The 25,732-nt window shown below is 38.7% G+C and overlaps 1 protein-coding gene across 5 annotated transcripts in view; it reads right to left on the reverse strand.

The window, feature by feature from the left end:
- The window catches only part of EFR3A (EFR3 homolog A), an 87,712-nt gene that overhangs the window by 10,941 nt on the left and 51,039 nt on the right, over positions 1 to 25,732 (reverse strand). For all 5 annotated transcript variants that reach the window (XM_080378501.1, XM_080378500.1, XM_080378499.1 and 2 more), the window contains 11 exons: positions 23,885 to 23,963; positions 22,848 to 22,983; positions 21,110 to 21,274; positions 16,140 to 16,254; positions 14,189 to 14,240; positions 10,968 to 11,140; positions 10,451 to 10,526; positions 7,067 to 7,228; positions 5,699 to 5,830; positions 5,115 to 5,182; positions 3,813 to 3,940 (listed from right to left, as the gene is read on the reverse strand). In XM_080378501.1, the coding sequence (XP_080234627.1) occupies positions 3,813 to 3,940; positions 5,115 to 5,182; positions 5,699 to 5,830; positions 7,067 to 7,228; positions 10,451 to 10,526; positions 10,968 to 11,140; positions 14,189 to 14,240; positions 16,140 to 16,254; positions 21,110 to 21,274; positions 22,848 to 22,983; positions 23,885 to 23,963 (1,286 nt within the window). The remainder of the gene's footprint in view (positions 1 to 3,812; positions 3,941 to 5,114; positions 5,183 to 5,698; positions 5,831 to 7,066; positions 7,229 to 10,450; positions 10,527 to 10,967; positions 11,141 to 14,188; positions 14,241 to 16,139; positions 16,255 to 21,109; positions 21,275 to 22,847; positions 22,984 to 23,884; positions 23,964 to 25,732) is intronic.

A 25,732-nucleotide genomic window follows, 5' to 3' on the forward strand; every position in this document is an offset into this window, starting at 1 on the left:
CAAGATTAGTGAAAAAACACCTGAATTCTAGCTATCTTTGCCAGGTTCTCAGATACCCGGAAGCATTTGAAGTGGCATTTTGAAGGATTTACTTAATTTGTACGACCCAGTACACACAGTCTGAGGAAAGCACCTTGGCCCTCAAGAGTAAACACAAGACAAAACTACATCTTTGCTGCCATCTTGCTGCTCTCTCTGAAATCGACATGCAAACACCAGAAGATACATTTCTGGGACTACTTTGGATAGAATTAATTTTTGCAGTGGATGCGTCACTCTACTTGCCTAATAAAAATGCCCATTTGTCTCTAATTTCAATGTATTGAGTAAAAATTTGTGAAAATTGCCATTTTTTCTGTTGTATGATCTAAAGGTCATCTCCACACACACAAAGGAGCCCAGGTGTCACGAGGGCAGTGGTGGAGCCCTAATAACCACTGCCCTGTCCCCTGCCAGGGCTGTCCCAGGCACCCACCCATAGGGCAGTGGGAGCAGCTCTCTGGGTCACCTCACTGACTGTGGCGGTATCGGTGACTGGGGTACCGAACACATTGTGGGATGCAGGGGAACAGCATCTTGGGATTGCATAAGGCTCAGTAAGGGATATTTAGGGGAGGAAGCAAGGGTGGGGAAAAGGAGGACTGAGATGGTTTGAGAAGGAGCAAGCAAGGAAAATACTGGGTGAAGGCATCAGTCCCATGTAAACCAGTTACTGATCTGTACCTGCATCTGGCCCTGCTCTGAGCATCACCAGTGCAGCCTGCCCCATCTTCTGATTGAATTCCATTTCTCTTTTCCTGGGGGAGGGACTCTATTCTTTGTGCAGGTGTGCACATGGGGGTCTGAGCACAGCACCTGGAGTCAGACCACAGGTCAGAAGGCCTGTGTGTCTGGAGCAAGTGATAGTGAACAGTATCAATGTGTGATCACGAGGGAATATCAAGCGGGACCAGCAGGTGAGTAGGTCAAGTGGCCTGGGAGCAAGGGGTGTCTGTGTGTCTGGCACTCTGTGTCTCTGAGGGGGAGGCACCTGGAGCAACCAGGAGGCTCAGGCCAACTGTCCAAAAGACCATGGAGCCTGGGGGGTTTATTGAGACCCACACGTACACACATGTCTGCACTTCTGCGCACAGCTGGGATCTGTACCAGCAGCTGGACTGGGGCCGTGGGGACTCACATATTCAGGTGCCAGTGACTGGGGAGACTGCGAACCAGGAGACAGCTGGTGAGCAGTATGTAAGCCCAGCTGCTGGTGGGATGCACACAGAACATATGCATGTATACCTGTGCCACTAACAGGCCTTCATCCTGAAAAGCCAGCCAATAAGATGAATCATCATTCTGTGAACAGCTGTGAGCTCCTTCCAACTTTTTACCAAGTTCTTGCAATGTCACTCAGAGGTAATTAGCACTACCACAAAAATGATACCTACAGCCCTACTACCTGCTCTGAAAAAGAAAATCAGAATATAATGTAGAATCCCAAATCAAGAGTAAACACAAAGACAAACCTTGCAGCTGGTAACACTGCTACAGGTATATCAAGGAGATAAAAAAAAAAAGCAGAAGGAACACAAAATACACTAAGTACAACACAATTTCTGGCTTAAAGATCTTCTAAAAACATATTTTCTTTTTGACTGTGCACATCCTATACAGACACACTACAGCTAGCAGGAGAGCAGGCTGACTACAGCTCAGTTTTACCTTTTGACTTGTGTCTGCACTTATGAGGTTTTTTGCCTGATGAAAATAGAGCTAAATTAAAAAAAAAATTATACATGTATAGACAAAAAAATTATTAAATGTGCATTTAAATTATCAGCTTCCCCCCTCCCCAAATAAGGAAGAGAACAAGGTACAGGAAGTTGCAGATATTAATGTCATTCAAACTGATAAGAAGTCCCAAAACCTAAAACAAAGACAGGATGATGATTTCATGTCTATAAGTCATTGTTAAGCATTATATCATTGATATTCACAAATGCTAGAAATAATTAAGATAAAAGCTTTACTGGCTTTCTGGGTTCAACCATAACTTTCACAGGAATATAGAAAAATTGGATCCATCTTTTACTGAAATTAAATAGTATATTTTGAGCACTATACTCTAGCATTATAATACTAGCAATGAAACATTTCACTGAAATAAAAAATGAAAAGTTCAAGAATTCCAAGATACTCACTTTGATCTTGATTTAGTTAAATCAAAACCTTGGAAGCTCTATTCCACAGGATCAGAGATTAATGATCTTAATTAGACATGATAACAGACATGGAACCTGTTTTGATTACAGCTTTTTACAAAAAGATTACAAAAGAACTAGAATAATCTGATTCACATATGCTGAGATTTAGTGTTAAATATGGCCATTTCTCATCACCTGAAAAGGCAGTTAATCACATATTTGCAGTTAAACTCACTTAACCTTGATAGCAGAACTTGCATTATCTTCCTCTGTAGAAATGCATTTTAATCAAATTATCCATGAAAACCCTAGCAAGGTCATTTGAGTACAAATAAACCTCAGTTTCTAGAGGAGGCTTAACAGAAACTTTACGCTAGGCTCTTTTTCTCGTTCACTCAGTAAAAATTTGAAAACATTTCCTTACTTGCTACCTACCTCTTCTGCCAATACTAAAATGTAACATTAACTATTTTTCTGGACACTAGAAGAAATAATCTGTCAAGTATAGCAACATTTTCCTTTTTTAGAAGGCAACAACCAGCAACAGAAAACACAACACACTGCAGTTGTGTCAGAATATATCACTAGTTTGCCTGCTAGCACTTGGGACAAAACCACATCTGCTGGTCTGGAGAACTCATTCCCTCCCATAGCAGCTATCCAAAAAAGCTTATTCAAGAGCAGGCAGCAATGTCTCTGAATCATACTGTAAGTGTGACAGATCTGGTATTCACTGTCCATATGTACTATGTTTCTTTCTATGTGTGTGCTACAAAACATAGGAATCACATTTTCCTGCTAGGTCCTTTTATTTCACAAAAAGGTCATGTTTCAGACAGGGATGCCCCATCATCTATTACAACAGCAACCAGTTGTGTACACAGAAAAACAACACATGGTTAATAAAAAAATTCTTCAGAAAATGTTTTTCAGCCCATTTTCCTCAATTGGCTGTTGAAAATATATTAAAACCTGAAAACACACAGTGCCACGTACCAGCTAGTCATTCACACACTATGCTTGCATCCCAGGTAGCACAAACTCTCACAAATCTTCCTCAGGCTATTTTCATTGTGTTACCTGACATTAAGCTAGCATAGGTATCTAATGGAGGAAGACATAACATTCTTGATTAAAGCAACATCTGCTCATCAGGAATTTTACAAAAGCCATAACTCAAGTCAGCACAAAGCCATATGGCAGAAGGATAGAATATGTTCCAATCCAGTCTTTACATAAAAAGGATAAACTATGTCAACTTGCATAATCCTTCCTTACCTTCTAACCCAAGTTAATACTGAGTGAGGAACAGTAATAATCACTACTATCTTCTTAGGTATTCTTTCAAAAGCAAAGACTTTAACAAAGAAGTGGGTTCAAGAACTTTCTGCCCCACCTCCTGAATTTAAGGAAAAAATAATCTTAAAGGACACAGTGTTGAAACTTCTTAGCAATAATACAGCTGCTAATGAGGGGGGGAAAAAACATCCTGGAAAACGAAATTACACTTAGGATTAAGTTTTGTTGCCAAGTAGGCACATTACATTTCATTGGCACACGACACTTTAAGAAAGCATTCTTAGTAACTGCTACTTAGTAGTCTTGCCACTAATCACCACTCACCTGTTACCTGAGGTACATATGGAACTGACAATCTTTCCACGCTGTATCCACTGCCTCCTAATGATTCTGCAATCTTGTTTGTCAGGAAAAATAAATTTTTTTCATCCTTCTCTAAGGATTTTGGAAGACTGTGAAAATATATATTTGAAGTTATTATCTACCAACAGATATTTGTTCATTACGCAAAGTATTTTCCAGTGTATGCAAGCAACCAAAAAGGGTCAATGGTAATGATTTGATGGAAATAAAAATTGCTTAGTTTTTTAGGAATAAATATACAGCCCCAAATTGCTCCATTGAATACCTCTGTAACAGTTTAAATTATCTTAACATTTCTTGGTTATCTGAAGTATGTTCCTCACCTATTCTGCACATCTTGAAAGAATATGGTCTCTACATAGAAAAACCTGCAGAATAATAGTATTTCCCATTTGCCAGCAACGTGCCATTTCATCAAAAAAGATTAAGGGTATCCTGGGCTGTACCAGGAGTACTGCCAGCAGGTTGAGGGAGGAGATCCTTCCCCTCACCACTGATAAGACCATACCTGGAGTACTGTGTGAAGTGCTGGGCTCCTCACAACAGTAGAGACAAGAGTTCAACAACGAGTCACTAAGGTAGATTAAGGGACTGGAGCATCTCTCCAATGAAGAAAGACTGAGAGAGCTGGGATGGTTCAGCATGGAGAAGAGAAGGTGGATCTTATCAATGTATACAACTACCTTAAGGGAGTGAGGATGGAAAGACAATAGTCAGGCTCTTTTCAGTGGTGCCCAGTGACAGGACGAGAAGCAACAAGCACAAACTGAAACACAGAAGGTTCTGCTTGAACATCAGGAAACACTTTTTTTACTGTGAGAGTGACCAAGCACTGGCACAGGTCGCCCAGGGAAGTTGTGGAGTCTCCATCCTTGGAGATATTTCAAAGCCATCTGGATGTGGTCCTGGGCAGCCTGTTCCAGATGACCCTACCTGAGCAGCAGCATTGGACCAGGTGATCTCCAGAGGTCCCTTCCAACCTCACCCATTCTGTGATTCAGTGAAAATGCATTTTGCTGTGTTAGCACTTACACCAAGCATCATACTGGGCAGATGTAAATGCCTCTCACTACAGTAAAAAAAGTCTGAAAAACATATTTTTTCCATATATGCTTTTAATGCTTGGTTTTCTTCTGCCTATTCTGTACGCTATTATTCCTCTAAATTATTTTTCACATATGCAATGTATTTCAGTAATGTGTGATTTTTAATGGTAAAATAGGTACTTCACTGTTCCTTATTTCACATTCTATATGTACTTACTTGCATTTGTCCTTGAAGATTGTTTCTGGCAGAAAATAAGATGCTTCCAAACTTCTAGTTTCGATGACCTGAAAAAAAACCCAAGACAAACAGTAGAAATGGAGTAGTTCCATAGCTGTTTTCTCCAATGACTAAATTGCCTAAACAGGTTTTACTGTAGCAGATTACCAACCCTTCACTAACATCTACCTCAGCAGAAATTAGGCCTTTAGAATTTATTTTAACCAGAGAAAGATTGTGGCACTCACCCTTTAGACTAAAATCTAGTTCTCAGGTCTTGTGCATGTCAGTACTGTTACCAAAACCAGGGAGGTTGTAAAGTCTTATACCAGATGGGGATTTAGCCCATTATATATGGTACCATAAACAAAATACAAATGCTATACCCTAAGAGAAGAATATTCTGTGCATAATTTTTAGAGTCTGCAAGTAATGCAATTGGAGACTGAAGACAAAGAGCAATGTTGGTGGACACAAGTACAGGAGATCAACACCACAAGCAATTACTTGACAAGTTATTTACCCATTTTACAGTAGGATATGTACTGTTCTAAACTGACTTAAATGACTTAATTATGTGTTACCTTGCTGACATGCTGACAAAAAGCAGGAACTGCAATCATCTGACTCAGAAAGTTTAAATACGCTGCAACCAATGCCATTACACCACAACGATTGAACATTGGCAGATTATCCTCATTGATGATGGCAATGTCCTGAAATATAAAGGATAGCATCATACTTTTCAAGTTAACGGGCTGTCCTGAATATATGAAAGTTGAAATTATTGTTAGTAACACTAGCTGACATATGAAGACTATCTGGTATTACTTAGTATTTCATACCTCTTATCTTAAAATCCTAATCTTTTAGCTCACTCCTGAATTATATCTATATATTGATCCAGAGTTAAAAGAACTTGAAGGATTCAACCCCCATGAAGAGAAATAAATCTACTCAACTCAAACCTCTGTTTCTCAGAGAGTACAGGTTAATGACTGTGAAGTCTCTTGTCCTTACCACCTGCTGATCCTAACTTTTTAAAGGAAAATTAGAAATTAGAAACAGTAGTTTAATAATAAAAAACACTCTTGTGAGTCACAGGTACATAGTACCATAAAGGGAATTATTTAATGCTTATTAGCATTTCTATGTTTATTCAGATTGTATTATTTTTGCTCTAGTAAAACTCACAATGTCATTTTCATCAAGTAAGGATTTGGTTCAGTGACATGTTAAAACTGAGGATGCCCTCTGAGTTTCAGAGGTTTCATAATGCAGGTGCACGCTAGGGAATAAGGTTAATGACAGCAAGTGAACTGGGGATACAGGACAACTTCAAATTTCTATGGCACATACTAGCACAATTTTTTTGGAATGCTTTAATTTCAACACAGATAAATCTACTAAGTTACACTGTTTCACTGAGTACCGTATGCAAGTATGAAATAATGTTTGATCCTGTAAAGGAAATGTAAAGGAGTAAAGGCTGTCAATACATTCATACAATTTTACCCAAAAGTAAGATTAAATAGCCTGTTTCAACAAATATTTCCAATCGATCAATTAACAAAAAGCTTTCTCCCAGAGTGAGGACAACCCACACAATTTATATGGAATACTGATTCAAGATCACAGGTTGTAAGAAAACCTTGTCCATTTGTTAAATAATATATCAGTCATTCTAGGGAATATTTCAACAAATATCACATTTCCTATATTTCCTGAAGAGAACACGCTGTAGAAGTTTGTAACAAATCTGAGTAGTTGAAGCTTCCCTATTAACAGTGGTAAGTACAAAGTACAGTTCCTTAATAGATTATCAAATTCAAACTGAATTATGTGAATTCCAATCTGAAGATCAATATACAAACAAAAAAAAAGTTATCCACATCTCCAATTAAAAATTAAAATTGTCCCTCAATGAATGCAACACTGATTTAGACTCGTACCTGCAGAGCAATAGCTAATCGAATGAGATCAATAACCACTTCTTCATTGGCTAGTTCAATTGTGGTAAGAGCTAGAGATGTAAACAGTAGCTCAAAGTTTTTTTGGACATTGTCTTCTTCTTTACAGCCTAAGTAGATGTGTCTGTACAACTGCTGACCATGCTATAAAAGACAAAAAAGGGAAAATGAGTACTAAAAATCACAGAATACTTTAGGTTAGAAAGTCTATTTAAAGGTCCTCTAGTCCTATCCCTACTCCAGGCAGGGCCAACTTTGATGTTAGGTTATTTTAGATAAAGAATTAATATAAAAGGGTAAAATAAAATACATGTATATACATATACACACAAAAAAGTACATGATTAATCAAGACGACTATAACAACAGCTTCTGTATAAATACAGTACTATTTAATGTAGAACTATACAGGTGGGGAATATACAGAGAACTGCATGTGAATATTGCACTGCGTGTCAGACATTGGCATTGATTTCCTATTGAAATATTCAGAAATAAATCTGCCCATTTATGAAAAGGAGGGGGGGAAAAAGAAGATCTTGAAACATCCACAAGAACATTCAAGTAACTGAAGAGCTTTCAAGGGTTATCCTTGTGAAGATACCAATTTTGTTCACTAAGCAAGTCTCCTTGAATAGCAAACTAAGAAAAAATCCTTCTAGAGGATGTTTCAGAAGATGAGTAGGGCTCTCTAATGTACATAGAGGCCTCCACTAACTGTAGTGATGAACACTGATTATCTAATGAAAGACCCTCAAATTAAAAGTGACTTTCCCTTCCTTGTAACACTGTGCCTAACCAATCTTTGTAAAGAAACTATTATCTTAACACAAAAACCCCCCAAAACAAACAAACAAAAACCCCAAAACAAACGAAACCACAGAAAGGCAGGATAAGCAGCAGGTTTTGCATGCAACAACCCAGTACCACTCCAGCATTCTTAGTCTGTAGAGGATACAGGTCTGTATCAGTTGACCCAGTTGATTTTCAAGATCTAAGGACTGATGCTTTATCTCTGGAAGAAGTAGTTCAGCTCCAGAAGGAGAAAACTCGTTTTTAACACCTGCTTTTCAAGCAGGACATATACACGTAAGAAATAATAAAGATGGCATTGTTTATTTTATTACTTCTAAAATCAAATATATAGATGTTCAAATATATGTTTTATTTACAAAAGTGGGAAACCAAGCTACTAGCAAATCACAGAAGCCATTATGAAATAAGCATTGTAAAAGTTTGCTATTTAAAGACAAGGCATATTTGGAAAATAAAGGCATATTTGGAAAATAAAAGTAATGAAATTATTCATCCCACTGATAAAGAATTAAACTTGCACATGAAAATAGATTAATACATGGATCTTCTCAACACACAGTATCTTTCCAGAAGATGGCAAAATGCAAGAATTGCCAATGTTGAAGTAATCTTTACGTTTGCATAATTCTAGTATTAACCAAAACAGGTGTAAATTTGCTACAAGGAGTATTAACTGTAGTAATTTAGCAAGAACATTTATCTTGCAATATTACTTTAAAGTTGCACAACTCTAGTTTGCATGTTATTACATATGTAGTATTTTTGCCTCTGGACAACTTAAAGTGCAATTATTCTGTTTTATGATTAGAATATTAAATTAAGTTAGCACTCTGAAGACAATTTTTTTTATTTCACAGCTAACAGGAAACAAAGTAGCATGGGATAGCTGGAAGAAGTCAATATATTTTCTCAGCTAACAGTGATATATGTTCTAGCCTGCTTTAGAGGTGACTTCAGTAATTTGTATTTTTTTGTTTACAAACCTATCTACACACATAAACCACAGTCAAGAATGACAGATCACACTAAATAACTGTATGTATATTTCCCACAAAGAAAATAAGGTGTTTACTATAAAGAATTTCACTCTACACTATCATCATCTAAAAAAAAAAAAAACCACCTGTTTTTCTTTAGAACCAAACATACTCAAAAGTCCACTGGCATAATATCCTGTAAAAATAAACTTTTAAGGAGATGCATTTTTTCTTCAAAGTTAAATTTCTTTAATATCTTTACCTAAAAGGTAAGACACAAGTCCCTGTACAAAGGCTTTTAAAAAAAGATTTATAAATAAAAATTCATCTGAAAATACAACAAAATAAAAGCTATACAAACGAGAAACTACTACCAAGCATAAATAAAATGCTGCATAGGGATCTAACTATAGGGAAGTTTTTTTCAAAATAATGGTTTAGATATACACTGTTCTAATTTCATACATGCAAGAATTTTCACTGAAGATATAAATGAAAATTTCATCCCACGGAACCACCTCTCAAATCTAGGGCACCTCAACAGTGAAGTCACTCTAATTTGAATTAAAATTGCTTGATAGTGATCTTTGCAACCTGTTGCACAAACAGAGTTATAGAAGAAAAGCAAAGCTACTGATTCAGTTATTGTGGCACTGTGCTCCCCCCCCCCAACCCGACCTAACAACGACCAACTGCATTTGGCCCAAAGTGGATTTGGAAGCTTGACTCCAGCAGCATGCCTATCCCATAAAACAGGTAATGGATGAGGTCTAACAAATAACTGAGGGACACCCGGGCTGAGGTGGGGGCCTCACAGCCTGTTGTTGCTTCAGTGAAGGCCAGGAAGGCTCCCACACATCTCTAACTGTGAATCTGTACCACGGGTCAGTCTGTACAGAATCCTCCCTGCTCCAGCACACCCTGCTGACCTTCCAGAACTGATACCTCCTTAAGGGCCAGTCAGCACACAATAATTGACTTAGTCCCATCTCACCATGAGTATAAAATCTGGCACTGTAGACTTTTTTTTAAGGACAAGAACTCAAAACGACCGTGTCAGGGTCAACGGGCCTGGACCTCTCCTCACCAAGAAGGGATGTCTCTTTACTAAGATTTGTGCCTTTGACTACATCAGATGTCACCTGGGACAATACTGTTAACAGAAGTGCTGAACTCTTAACTCCAGCTCGATTTTTGCAGGAAGTGCTTTTATAAGCAGCAATGCTGAACTTGTCATACCTGTCACCTTAGGAAAGCATCAATTTTTTTCAACTTTGTGAAACTGTTTCAGTGAAAGGCCTTAAACTGGGCTCTGACAGGCAAATATTGATTCTGATGAGTGGCTGCACATATAAATCCTTTTGACTTAAAACAGTTGACAGTCTGAGACTAGGATGATCTAGCCGCACCTGGGCTACTCTCTGAGAAGGAGTTTAGAAAGCAATGGGATACCTTCCAAACCTTGTGACTCAACAGGAGGGCTGTCTCCCCCACAACCCCACTGACTCAAACTAATTTAACAGTTACTTTATCTTCTTTCCAGATAGGAAAGTTCACTTTTTCATCCTATTACCTTTTTCATGAAGCTCACGTCTTGCCTTGAAATTTTGTCTCGTTTTATCTTTAGATCAGAAACATCTGGTATTATTCTACAAAGGAAACAAAAATGTTGTTTTAGCAAAAAGTAGCTGCGGAAGAGGATGTGAAATACATGAACTATTCAACCAAATCTTGAAGTAATTTCCATTTTAATTATATCAATGTTTAACAATGACATTCAAATTTCATTTGAAGAAGGAGAACCATACACAGAATTATGACAATCACGTTTTTTTTTCCTCTACATAAAATACCATATTCTGTCTTCCGGTTAAACTAGCAGATATTGGCAATGGTCATTTAAGGTATCATGCACTGAGGCTTACCTGTAAAGCTCTTGCCATCAATAAATGATGCTGAGCACTGTGCATTTATCAGAACAGTACATTAACATTTCAAATGAGGAAAAAAAATTAAAAAATCAACAGTACTTATCAATTCAGATATTAAATTAGAATTTCAAGTAGGCCAAAGCAAAGAGAAAGAACTACCGTATCCCTCTGAGCTTTGCTCTGTTGTCATGCCGATCAATGAGATTATGCAATATTTCCAAGACCAGCTGCCTTAGCTCAGAGTCTTCCATGAGTGAAGGAGACAATAATGGGTCCAGAAATGGGGGAGGAAGTGCATTAGTTATCATCGTTGCTTTGTATCCTGAAGTCACCTGTTCATTGTTGGAAGTAAAATTAGTGTGTGTCATTATTGCATTGTAAGAATTACTTGCAGCTGTCACTCACCTTTTAGTGGGCTTGCTTTGGCACCTGAAAGGTGGATTCATACTCTAGTATTGTATTAGTTTTGAAAATTCCTAAACTCACTATGAATTTGGAAACACTTTTATACTCATGTTCAAATGAACTCCCTCATCTGTTTTAAAGTGGTACTTCTCAGGAACCTTCTTCTACCAACACACCCGAAAGAAAAAACAAATTGAAATTCTTTCAAAAAATGACCTTTCAAAAAAGTTGCAGGGCATAAAATGAAGATGGTAATAATTCCAAGAAATTTTTCTATTTCAGGGTCCGAGCTGCTCATACATGGTACCAAGCATGTTCATGTGAAGAAAAAGAGAGAAATCAGGGCTTTTATGTACAACTTGAACATTCATGGATATTACTTTATTGCAAAAAAGCAAGCAGCAAACATAATTTTCTTAAAAATCTGTTACCATGGTGGGTTTTGTTGTTTCTTTTTTAACCTAATACTACCTTGACTTGCCTCATTCAATGACCTTTATTTAAAGCAAGCTCTGTAGGTACATAAGGAAAAGTTAACTTCTGACAATTTAAACATTAATTTGCTAAAAATTTACAGCAGTCAGAAATGTTTAGAATTTACTGTCTCTTAAATGGAGGTTACCAGAATTTTACAATCTCAAAACCAAAACAGAATTCAGAAAAACTGACAAGCATAAACTGTTGAGGATGACAAAGCAAAATTATTCAAAATTTAATTATTAAAAAAGCAATCATATTTTTATCTAAGACTTTACATAATAATTATATCTTCATTATACATATCTCAAACCATTACAGCTTTTACAAGTGAACTGTGTTGTGCTGTTTTTTGCTGGGACAGTGTTACTCTTCCTCATAGTAGCTGGTATGTGACTGTGTTTCGGACTTGTGCTGGAAACAGTGTTGACAACACAGGGATGTTTTACTTATTGCCAAGCAGTGCTTACACAGCGCCAAGGGCTTTTCTGCTTCCACCCCACAAGCAAGGAGGCTGAGGGTCTGGGGGTGAGCAAGAAGTTGGGAGGGGACACAGCCAGGACAGCTGACCCCGACAGACCCAAAGGATATCCCAGATCACATGACATCGTGCTCAGCAAGGGCTGCTGTTGCTCAGGGACTGGCTGGGTATCAGTTGGCTGGTGGTGACCAAATGGGTTGTGGGTGGCATTTTTTATGTTGTGTGGTAGGCGTTGTGTTTGATTTTGTTTTATTTACCACTAATTTTTCTTTTTCTCCCCTCCCCCCCCCCCCCCCGCCTTGTTTCCCTTTTTCACTTATTAATCTGTTTTAATCTCAACCCACTTTTCTCAGTTGTACCCTTTCAATTCTCTTCTCCATCCCACTGTGGAAGAGTGAGCAAGTGACTGGATGGTGCCTTACTGCCTGCTGGGGTTAAACCACACCGTGTGAGCAAGTGCTATTCCTATAGCATAACTCAACAGGCTGAAAGGAAGCTAGCTGGCAGAGGATACATGAAGGTATTTAATCAATCATTTTGAAAATGGAAAATTACTAATATTACAAACAGTAAGACTGCAAATAGAAGTGCATGCTTTTAATGAAGTGCCAGATTTTAATTGCATATACCACATTGTCTGCCTGTGTGTATGCATGACAACAGGCTAATTATATTGTGAAGTATTATGCTTTTGTAAAGAATATGTGATGTGCAATGCTCCATTCCGTACACAGAACAGGCAGGGTTTAGTAGTTTCTAGTTCTTTATTATGTGTGTAGACTAAGCCTTATATGCCACAACAAAAGCTTTGCTCTGAACACAAACCCTTCCCACATTTTTTCCATGATATTTATCAATGTCCGAGTAATTCATTAAGCATCAAAACATTCACTTTCACATCTTTGTGCCATAATGGGATTTTTACTTCCATATTCTGAGAGGATCAAAAGCAAAAATCACTATCAAAAATGTTAAATTCATTCCACATGCATAATTTGATCCCTTAAAGCATATTTAAGACTGTGCAGCACCCTGAATAATTAGAACAATTCCTACCAACTTCAATGGAAATTTTTAAGACTGGTGAGATGAATATTGTCAGGAAAAATTTATGCATAGCTGAGTCTACCTTTAATGAAGGCAATGTGCAAAATGACCCCCTGAGGTCCCTTCTAACGTGTTTTCTCTCCTTAAATTACAACTGTCAATACTCAGGTCTTCTGCAAGCCAGAATCTATAATTCCATATTCTGACAAAGAAAGAACAGTTTTAACTGATTTGCCTAACACCACACAACAATTTCATGTCAGAGCAGGGACAGAAATTCATTTTCCAGGAAGGCACTCTTCTGCTTTAGTCATGAAATCGTTCTTCATGCTATTTCCCCTACTTCAGTCACTAAACAATTTTTGGTTTCTGCAACAAAATAGGCCAGAATTCTACAGGCAAGGGCCTCCTTTACCACCGACTTCTGATTTGTACCATCAGGATGTATTTCCAGAAAAACTCTTTGAAGGCTCACAGTTGAAAAATGTACTGGTGATAGAATATTTAACCATACCTTACAATAAACTTGAGAAATACTAGGAAGGAAAGAACAATGGTGCCTGAAGCTTTAAGGGCTTTGAAGTAGGCATCCATTCCTACAGTTTTAAAATATTACCCATTTTGACTAATTACAGGTTTTCTGGTGTCAAGAGACAAAAGTGATTTCACTTCAATGTTGCCAGCATTGCTGGCAGAACTAGTCAACTCAACCTCTTGATGATGTTCTTTTGGATCTGCAGATCCATTTATAACTGGTAAAGTGCTCTAAGAGATGAATAAATATTTCTTGAACTGCTTGTAATGTTAAGTTGGGAAAACGCTGTCACAATTTTACGCAGTAGAACTGCAGATCTAAGTAATATGAAGGTATGTTGAATTTCATAATGCAGAGTTGTAATACTGTACTTATATGTATAAATATATAAAGTGAAGCATTTATAACGAAGTATACTGAACACAGAAGGCTTACCATAAGTAGAGATCTCAGCAACATGATTTGAATCCTCCTAGTTCCCAAATCCCTACAATTGGAAAAAAGTTGAAAATTAGTTTCTTTGCATATTTTCAAAATATTATTCTACTTCAAACATCATTCTAACGCCTCCATTTTTGACAAGGGAATACAGCAGTCTTGGAAGGGATGCTAGCCGACCATAAATACGGGGCAAATCTCTCTAAACGAGGTGCAATAACTAAATGTTTTTGAACAAGACATTTAAAGGAAGGCTTAAAAATCAAAGGCACATATAATTAAAAAATACAGTAAATGATATATGGGAAGTTGATCTAAATCTTCGTGTTTCATTCCAAAACCTCTTTGTATCTTGAACTCTTCAACTGCTACATGCTTGACTTAATTTTCACAAGCATCAGCGCTCAGCATTTCTTCTGAATTAAATTTGAGTCTTTTAAGAAACCAGAACACTTCTTGTTTAAATCAGACCCCAAAACTTTGAGACTAGGAAAAAGTTATCTGCAAAATCAGTAGGAAAAACTGAAAGAACCCTCAGATTTCAGATCACAGGAAGGAACACAGAACACCACTTAACCTTTCTTCATCTGTTCTCATTTCCATCTGCTAGTAGAAAAAGAGGTTAAATACCTATTGGTATATAGTCACATATGCACTGTTCTTGCAAGATCTTACAAGATAAAAGTGCACTTGGAATAAATTGGCCCATTCAAAGAGACTCTTTCAAGAAAGTTAAAAAGGTACAAACCCTTTTGTCTACCAAATAGTATAAGGAAAGAGCAAGCCTCTTCACAAAAGTTATCCCTTATATAACAGTGGAAATTTCCACCTTCACGGGCTATAATCCTGGCTATATTCTGTTGGCAGTATCATTCATGTGTCTTGTGTAACGGAGACCAAATTTTCAGGCAGGTAACACAAGACTGTATCAGCAGTCAGAAAGCCTGCTTTATTTGGAATGACATACACGCATCACACTAACATACTACTCAGTCCCATGGTTACATAAAATCCCACGAAGGAAAATTGTATAGTTAAAAAACAAACAAAAAAACCCTACACCAGCTGGTAATCCAAATAAATCCACATCCAAAGGGATTAGTATTTTCAAATACCACTTTAACATGTGACAACTGCCTGGCACAGACAGATTCCTGTCTTCCATGGAACAGTGTCCCGTAGTGCAGGGACCCAATACTCTATGAAAAGCTACCAAGCAGCCAGGAGAATGACAATGACTTCCTACTGAAGATAGCAGGTGATTGGACATATGTGGCACAAAGTATCCATGCATACCTGCAAAGAATAGCTGCAACCTTCCCACTGACTTTCCCCATACTGAGAAAAATGAGTCATTAATCATAATTATTCATGTTACAGGGAAAAATATTACTTTGGTGCATGGCTGCTTTTTCATTATGGGTTTATTACAGAAATCTGCCCACCTATATCGTTTTCCTATTTCTAAACAAACAGGGAAAATCTAAACCAAAACAAATTCACTGGAATTTCTGTGGTTGAATTCTTAATCTGAAGTCATCTTGTACAGAATTAAGAAAACGCAAAAAACATTAGTAAATTATGCACCTACTTGAAGAAATGTAGTCACAGTTCAATTTCCCTCACTCACAAAATACACATATAAGTAGTTATGGAATTAACCACCATTAAGTGGATAATTTTAGAAATGTTTGTACAGATGTGGAGAGAAGAAATGTTGTAGTGCAAAAAAATAAACTGCATTCCAATTGCTATTTTCTACCGGTAATGTGTTTGGCAACTGCTTTCATTTGTTGACACTGTGCAAATCTCTATTCTGCACAGTATTTAATACAGACCTTAATGAGTGAGAATTTGAATTTCACTTTTCCTAATGCTTTTCACTTCTTATCAGCATTCTAAAATCTAAATTTTTAATTAGAAATTAAAAAACGTAGGATATACAAACCCAAGGTGACTGGTATCCAGTGATTGTGTAGTTGTCCCCAAAACAGGTACTTTCCCCATAATGAACATCATAATCTCTGATCTCTGGTAATCTGGGAGATTGCTTCCAAAAAATCCTAAATAAAAGTTGAAGGAAATTACAGAAGGAAAGAGATATAGGGCCCTTCCCTTTCTAAAAAAAGCCTTATGAATACAAGGAATGTATTAATAAGGTCAAAATAGATGAAGTATAAACCCATGATTTGTTTTAGGGTGTAATGCTCACATTTCAAGCATTGAAACAGGCTGTCCAGGGAAGTGGTTGAATCACCATCACTGAGGGTATTTAAAAGACATGTAGCTGTGGCACTTAGGGACATGGTTTAGTGGTAGCCTTGGCAGTGCTAGACTCTATGACATTGAAGGTCTTTTCCAACCAAAACAACTCTATGATTGTATGTTCATTTCTGCTGAATGGTTTGACAGTGTCTTTTCATGACACTCACTTTCTTCTTTGAATCCTGAAACTTTCTAATTTTATCTTCCTTTAAATATATAATTTAAAATTAAGTATGTGACATCTGTTAACTTGTAACTAGTGAGGCATTGGAAGTTTTTCTAATAGAAAAACAGTGTTGTTACTTTTGTCTGTTCTGAAGTCATCATTAAATATTACAGGTCTGCAAACAGGAATCTCAGACATATTTACTTAAGAGACTACCGTGCTGAGCAGCTCTAGTGCCAGCACAGTTGCAGCAGAACACTCCAGCACAGTGCACAGGGCTTTCCAAAACTGGGGGAACCTTAGGGGAGTGGAGAGACTCACCAGAAGCCTACAGTTGGTGCCACAGCAGCTGAGGAGATCTGGGCAGGGCCAGGAGCAACAGCAGGCAAGCGCCTTTATCTTAAAAAGAAGCCCCTGGGGAGCACTAGTGACCAGGAGCAGCATGGCAGCTGGCATGCAAGGAGGGTGCTGTAGCTCTGCCAGCTCAACCAGGGAGCAATGGTATCCACCCGGCAGAAAGCCACGGCCTCTCTAAGCTCTGCACCCACCATGACAGATGCAGCCACCCAGACAGAGCTGCGGTGGGAACGCGCAGCCACCCAGGTGCCGGGCTGCGCTCCTGTGGGAGATGTGCCCGGGGAGGGGAACTGCTCCGATTAGTGACAGAGCTCCAGGGGAGGCGAGTAGGCTGAGGAGTGTTGGAAGCGTGCAAGAGAGAGAGAGAGAGAGAGAGGCTACTGGAACGGCACCCTACCTTCCCTGGGACAGGCCGGTCAGCCCACAGGATGCATTATGGAGGATTCCCTGTCCTCTCTCCACCCGGCAGAACACGGTGACTTAAGGAACTAGGGGCCATGGTGACAAGTTCCTGCCTGGTGCAGCAGGAAGTACTAATGCGCACAGCATGAAGAATAAACAAGAGGAGCTAGAAGCTTTGGCCTAGTCCCAGAGGTACATCATCGTTGGCATAAACAAAATTTGGTGGGATGTCCTATGCCTGGTGTGCTGCGATGGACCGTTATAGGCTCTTCAGGAGGTATAGGCAGGGCAAGTGAGGAGGGGGGCTGCCACTGTATACAAGAGAGAGGCTGGATTCTATAGTGCTCACAGATGATGATGACACGGTTGGGAGCCTCTGGGTAAGGGTGGAGGCGAAAGCAAATAAAGTAGATGTTGCTGCGGAAGACTGCTATCGATCACCAAGCCAGGATGACAGGAACAATAAATTGTTCTACAAGGAATTGGGGGTATCTGTAGATCAACTGCCCTTGTCTTTATGGGTGATTTTAACTTCTCAGACAATACTGTACAGCGGACACAAAACAGGTCCAGAAAATTTCTGAAGCACATTGAAGATAAGTTGGTGCAGATACTAAGGAAGCTGGCTGGGAAAGGTACCCTCTTTAGATCTGTTGTTTGTAAACAGAGGTGATTGGTGGCTGTCTCCGTCATAGTCACCACGAAGTAGCTGAGTTTCAAATCATTGGCAATAGCAGAAAAACTGCTGACAAAACTTCAACCCTGAATATGGGGTCAGCAGCCTTTGGGCTGCTGAAGGAGCTAGTTAGTAAGGTCCCCTGGGTATCTGCTTTTGAAGGTATTAGGGTCCATGAATACTGGTCACTTTTTAAGAGCCATCTCTTAAGAGTGCAGAAGCAAGCCATTCCAAAGTGTTGGAAGTCAAGCAAGCAGGGCAGAAAACCAGATTGGCTGAGGCAGGGATCTTCTTCTATAATTAGGTGGAAAAGGAAAGTGTATGGATATTGGAAGCAAGGACAGGAGACACAGACCACAGAGAAGCTGCTTGACACAGTAGGGAGAAAATTTGTGTGGCCAAAGCTCAATTAAGTTTAAGCTGGCCAGCACTGTTAAGGACAACAAAATCAGCTTTTTAAAATATGTTAACAGCAAAAGGAGGATCAGAGATAACATTGGTCTGTTGCTTGATGAGGTTGGTCACCTCACAAGTAAGGTCATAGGCAAACCAGAGAAGTTCAATGTCTTTTCCACCTCTGTCTAACACTGATGATGATGGGACCCCTGGAGCCCTGTGCTGGAAGACCATGACTGGGGGGGGGATGATAAACCCCCAGCTGACCCTGAACTTGTTTAAGACTTGCTGCTCCAGCTGGATGAACCTAAGTCTCAGGGGCCTGATGGGATTTAGCTCAGGTTCCAATGTCATTGCAGGACCTCTCTCCATTATTTTTCAAAGGTCTTGGGAGTCCAGGGACCTCTCTGGACTGAAAGCCGGCAAATGTTGTCCCAGTTTTCAAGAAGGGTAAGAAGGAAGACCCTGGTCATTACAGGCCTGTCGGTCTCACTTCAGTGCCTGATTACGGAGAAGGCTGTTTCGGGAGTTAATGAAAAAAACGTCAGACAACAGAGTCATTGGTCATAGCCAGTGAAGGTTCACAAGTAGAAGGTCCTACTTAGCCAACTCAATTTCCTTTTTCGACAAGATCACCCATCTAGTTGACCAAGAGAAGCCAGTAGATGTGGTGGTTTTGGATTTTAGCAAAGCTTTTGATACTATCTCTCACAGTATCCTTCTGAACAAAGTGTCCAGCACACAGCTAAACAAGTCCATAATACACTGAGTGAGCAACTGGCAGAGGAGTCAGTCTCAAAAACTTTTGGTAAATTGGTTACATCAGGCTGGCGCCGGTCACCAGTGGTGTTTCCCAGGGCTCAGTTTTAGGGCCAGTGCTCTTCAATGTTTTTATAAATGACCTGGACACAGGAACCTAACATACATTAAGTACATTTGTTGACAATACTTGAACTAGGAGGAGCTGTGGACTCCCTTGAGGGTAGAGAGGCCTTACAGAGAGATCTGCATTGACTACAGAGCTGGGCAACCGTATGAAATTTAGTAAGAGCAAGTGCTGGATTCTCATCTAGGATGCGGTAATCCTGGTTCTGCATACAAACTGGGGGACAAGGGGCTCGAAATCAGCCCTGTGGGAAGAGATCTCTGGGTTTGAGTTGATGGCAAGTTGAATACAAGTCAACAGTGCACCCCGGCAGCCAAAAGGGTAAACTGTATCCTGGGGTGCATGAAGCACAGCACAGTGAGCTGGTCAAGGGAGGTGACTGTCCCACTCTACACTGCACTGGTGCAGCCCCCCCCTCAAGTACGGTGTGCAGTTTTAGATGCCTCAATATAAGAGGGACAAACTATTAGAGCATGTCTACAGGAGGGCAACCAAGATGGTTAAAGGCCTCAAGTACAAGACTTCTGAGGAGCACCTGAGGTCACTTGGTTTGTCCAGCCTGGAAAACAGAAGGCTGAGGGGTGACCTCGTGGCAGTCTACAACTTCCTCAAAGGGGGCAATGGAAGGGGAGGTGCTGATCTCCTCTTTTTGGTGACCAGCAACAGGACATGAGGAAATAGAATGAAGCTGCATCATGGGAAGTTCAGATTGGACATTAGGAAAAGGTTCTTTGCTGAGAGGTTGGTCAGTCTCTGGAACAGTCTCCCCAGGGAAGTGGTCAAGCACCAAGCCTTTCAAGAGTTTAAAGAGTGTCTGAGTGATGCTTTTAGTCATATGGTTTAATTTTAGGTAGTGCTGTGAGGAGTAGGGAGCTGGGACTTGATCATTATGAGTCCCTTCCAACTTGAGATATTCCATTCTATTGCTATGCAATAGTACAAAAATGTAACTTTGATAGAAGCTTTACTTTCAAAGGTTGGGTTCTGGGGTTTGGGTGGTTTTTTTTTTTGGGGGGGGGCAGTTGTTTAACATCTTAACTTGGGAGTTTTATTGTCATGCTGAGAAATAACCTACTACGTATTTGCTACTTCTTTAGAAAACTTTAAGCCATAAGCAATGGTACAGATACATTAGTGAACAACATTTAAGTTACATTCCCCCTTGTTCTGTAAGTAGAGGAATACACTTCATAAATGCACTGTATTTATCACTACCATAAAGAGAAAATTTGAAAAAAGGGGATAGGATATTTCAATGAAATAATTTACAGAAGTTGTTGCTCATTTTCAGCATCATACTTAGAAGTACTGAAGTTGTGGTAGCACAACTGGCCATCAGGTGTCATTGTTGCTACCGTGTTTAACATTGGTTTCTACAAATTTTCAAGTAGTACCTACTGAAACATACTACTGCATATGATTGCAATGTGATTTTCATAAAAGGACTAACAGTAGTTCTGTACTAGAAGGTACAGAATGATGTCTGTATTTCAAGGGCCATATAATAATATAACCAACAAAGTTATTGTAAGTTCACCAGCATTTTCAATTTTAATTAAGCTATTTGACTGTCTTCTCAGTTAACAATTAAAAGAAATCTTTCAGAAGTCAAGTAAAGTGAGCCTGAGATTTATTTAAAGGCAAGCACAAGCAAAGATACCACATTTGCCATAATTCCTTTTTGCTTCAAGCTGTTTTAATACTATCTGATTAAGGAAGAAGGAGAAGGGGAGGAATTTTAAATGAACCTATATTACTATCATTACTCACCAATTGTTTGAATAATAGCATTCTGAACAATCCTCTCATCACTCTCCTTGGAGCTTGTGCTGAAAGTGGCACTCCCTGCTGAACTACGCCTGTCACCCAGCTCAAAGTCGACACTGATGCGCAAGTGCTTCAACAAGGTGTTAAAAACCTCCAGAACTGTTGGGCCTGGAAACAACACATAACAAGGACTGCACATCTCAAAGGGAAAGATGCCATAAGAAAAGGAAAAACTAACCTTTTCAATCCCTTTTCAGAATAAATCAGATTAAGCTGAAAAGAACAAGTGAAATTCAATGTTCAAGGGATAAACTTTTGAAGTGTGCCTATACCTTGATATTTTAGAAATTAATTTGGAATCAGGAAATGCAATCAGTTAAGCGTAATCCAATACTATCGAGTTGTACTGGGTCTGGCTGGGATGGAGTTAACTTTCTTCCCAGCAGCCTGGGTGGTGCTGTGCTTTGGATCTGTGACTAAAACAGTGTTGACAACACACCAGTGTTTTGGCTGTTGCTGAACAGTGCTAGCAAGTGTCAAGGCTTTTTCTTTTTCCCACTCTGTCCCTACAGATTAGGCTGGGGTGTGCAAGAAACTGGGAGGAGACACCGACTGGGCCAGCTGACCCAAACTGACCAAAGGAATATTCCATAAGATATAACGTAACGCTCAGCAATAAAAACTCAAGGAAAGGAGGAAGAAGCGGAGGACATTTGCCTTCCCAAATAACCTTTATGCATGCTGAGGCCCTGCTTTCCGGGAAGCAGCTAAACATCTGCCTGTCAACAGGAAGTTCTGAATAAATTCCTTTGCTTTCCTTGTGCATGCAGGTTTTGCTCCACACATTAAATTGTCTTTATCTTGATCCATGAGACTTCTCACCTTCCTTCTACCTTCTCCCTGTCCTGTGGAAGAGGGGAATGAGCAAAAGCTGTTGGCCAGAGTCAACCCGCCATGCAAGTTTTGCACAGAAAATATGAGTGGTCACTGAAATTAAGCATCAACAATGGGTTAAACTGCAGGTATTTGCACCTGAATTTCAGTTATTTCAAAACCTGCTACTAAAATCTAGTTATATATATATTTGTAACAATGAATGAGCTCTTTTAATAACATAGTAAAAGACTTCACAAGTCTGTGTATGCAAGTGGATTTTGTATAAAGAGAAAGGACAGGTTCAGATTCAAACTAATGAAGCAACGCAATTAGTTTCAGCAGCAGACCAAAAGAAAACAACGGCAGAGCACATCTTCATAACTACTTGTACTTCAAGGAACCATGCTACCCTACATGACATAATTCACCTTATTTCAGCTGCTTCACTGTTACTAAACTAAAATTTCTCAAAGATCATTCTACTTGACTCCCATATTACCACTCATCTCACAGTAGCTGTACCACAAAGCAAGAGTGCTCTTGTTTGTAGAGTCACACAAGGTTCTAAGGCTTTGTGACTTCCTACCAAACAGGAACTTCTGCCTTCTACAAGGCTGTAAAAAACACATCTACTATTTTTTTCAATGTAAAGAACTATAAAACAGTCAAATGGCCAAGTAAGTAAATTTGAATAATTGTAAACCAAGTAAGATTTCAAGTGTTTTATCAGCACAGAGGAGAAAAAACTAATAAATAAAATCTTCTCAAAATATATGCTTTCATTCAGTCTGAAAACAAGGCAAAACCGAGCACCACTCTTCAGATCTATTCTTTGACTTGATGCCTTTTATTTAAGATGACTTACCTATTGATCCTTTAGCTGCTATTGCAACTGCTTCCAAAAGAACCTGAATAATGCCAGCACGAACTCGTGGCGAGTCCCTTTTGCGAACATCAAGGTGCCCAAGAATTTCTTGTATTACATGATGGGAATATTGTGCCTATTAAAAAAAGAACAAAAAGAAACAGGAAGAAAAGCTTAATCTGTGACTTTAACAAGAATAAATTCTTACACCATGAAGTGTCAGTCATTACCATGTTCCTATTCTGCAACATTCTTACTTATAAATTAATGTAAATTTCAATCAATTCATTATTAGATATAGATTTTTAAAAAACCACCATGACAGATGAAGCCAGTCCATCCAGCCCCATATACAAAAGCTCACAGTATTAAAATATCCAGGAACATATACAAGAACAGAGGAAGCATGAAGTGGTACTTCATTCAGCTAACTGCAGTTCAAGGAATTTAGTTGGTCTTACAAAAAAGCGCCATTGATATAAATGCTGAGAAAACTCACCTTTCTTCCACAAACCTGGAATTTTAAGACTTTATCTTTTGGGTGTCTGTTCTTGACGCGATCCAAGAACCAGACTTTGACCATGTTTACAACAGAGGTTGCTCACTAGTAAAAACCAATTAGCACAACACAGTTCCACGTGAAGTTGGTTTCTTGGGTTGTAAAAGCAGTACAGCTGTATTGGCATCGAGAAATTACGAACTTAATAGATCTCTCTTTAAGTAGCACAATGTCAGATCAGTAGGGCTATCCTGCTCCTTGTTCTGGAGCTTGCTGGAGGAACTCTGCCACTACCTTCCACTGAGAATACCTTAGTATCTTTTTTCCCCTCATACAAATGTATAGTAATTAAAAGTAAATCAGATAACACAAACCACGATTAGGTTATTATTTGAAAAGCTTAAAGGATAAGGCTAAGGAGTTTGGATTCTTTGACGTCATCTGTCTATTACTACCATGGCAGGTAAGCACTTAGACCCCTCTCATGTGCTTGAAACATTTTATGCGAGGAAAAAAAATAAACTGGAGAAAATCCTACCTGTATAGAATACATGATTATTTTGAAGCAGGAAACAGCAAATTCATTGGGATCCCACAGTCTGTGATGGTCTAAATGCCTGTAACCAAAAATTAAGGGAACTCAAATAAAGACATTCCACAGATCCAATAAATGGCATCTTATACTCAAAATTCACCTCAAAGGGATTATTTCCTTACAGAAAGCTTCCAAACAATGACTTACTAACTAGGTAAGAAAATCAGAACTATAGCAAAGCCTTTGTTTCCAAGGTTTAGGATGTGATCTCAAAACATTTGGCTGGAACAGAAAGTCCTGACCTTCTAGTTCCAGAATTTAAGGAACCTAGTCATATCAAAGATACACAGTTAAGAATATACCATTTCCATACAAAGTGCATACATAAAAATGGCTGTGACATTATATGCTTATTTAGATGAAAAAGATATACTGAAGAGGATGGTTGAAATACCTTGCCAAACTTCCACTCTAAATAAGATAAATGACTTGTTTTGAATCAGGAGCTACAAAATAATTATGGCTGAATGTTACATTCAGAATAGAGACTCTAAGGAGTATCTTCATTTTGACAGTAGTTTAATGAATAATATATATGGAAAACAAAAAAGAGCTACTCTTTGTGTATATAACCCTTTATCACTCTGAAGCATTTCAACACTTTCTGTAAGAAATATCAAAACAGAATCAGAAGAATGCATGCATCAATTTCTCCTTAAATGGGATAGGAACCATGGATGAAAAACTGTCAGTTTCAAGCAAAGACAATAAATTTGGCTTAAGCACTATGCTGAATGCCATGAACAGGGCACACACAAAATTTTCCACAAAGGAGATCCGAGTACCTGAAAAAGCATGACAAAAATAAATGCATTTTTAAATCTCTAAGATTGAAAAACGTAATTTTGAATGCCTTTTAATTGGTATGACTTAGGTTAAAAAAAAACAAAAACCAAAACCCACACAGAAACCCACCATCAAACAACAAAAAAATCACCCCAAACCCACAAAAAAAATCTTACAGAAACTGAATTTAGATAGTATCCAAATACGTACCTCAGCTACAGAATCACTACTGGCCTGCCCTTTCTCAAAGAACGTAGTAAACATATAAAGATGCTTTAAATAACAAACTTGAAAACACACAAGTGAAAAGTCAGTACTCTGAACACAGGAGGACTGACTGGATGCTTTAACCTACTTTGCCTAGAACCTGGAGGTCTCAATTAACTCACTGGCCAGCTGCTACCAGCCTAGTGACCTAGCTGAGTACACAGGTCTCCTTCAAGATTGATTAAACCAGCTGGCATAAAGCTACCCTCTCCTGTGCCCTGAATTATGATGCAGCCTATTGCAGAGCTTAAAATTTTGACACTTACATACTCTAATAGAAATCCCTACAGGAAAGAATTTCAGGAAATTTAAAGGTGTTTTTCTGCCAAGATAACAGCAAATTTACACTACTAAATATCAAACTGGACTACCTGTTGAGGATAGCTGCCTTTCTTGTCCACATTCCAAACACACAGGTATATTTAATCCTGCCTTCAGGTAGAAAGACAGACAAAATTACCTCTATAAATCTTTCAAGGCTTATCAGTTCATGATTTATTTATTCATGTCTTCTTTCTCCCTAATATCATTCCAGCACAGTCCATCATTTCTTGTACATGATAGCTTATTTTAGCTAACTTATTTTCTTTTTGTCTCATCAAATACAAAAAAAATCATGCTCTCCACTATCTTCTCCCGATTAGAACTGATCCTTTAATCTGTCAGAGTAGCATGTGTTCTCTGTTACCCTTGACAGTTCCTCTTTATCTGCCCCAAAGATCCATTTAGGCAGATTAT

The sequence above is a fragment of the Falco punctatus genome (assembly GCF_963210335.1).
Source record: "Falco punctatus genome assembly, chromosome: 3".
In the NCBI taxonomy this organism is placed as follows: domain Eukaryota; kingdom Metazoa; phylum Chordata; class Aves; order Falconiformes; family Falconidae; genus Falco; species Falco punctatus.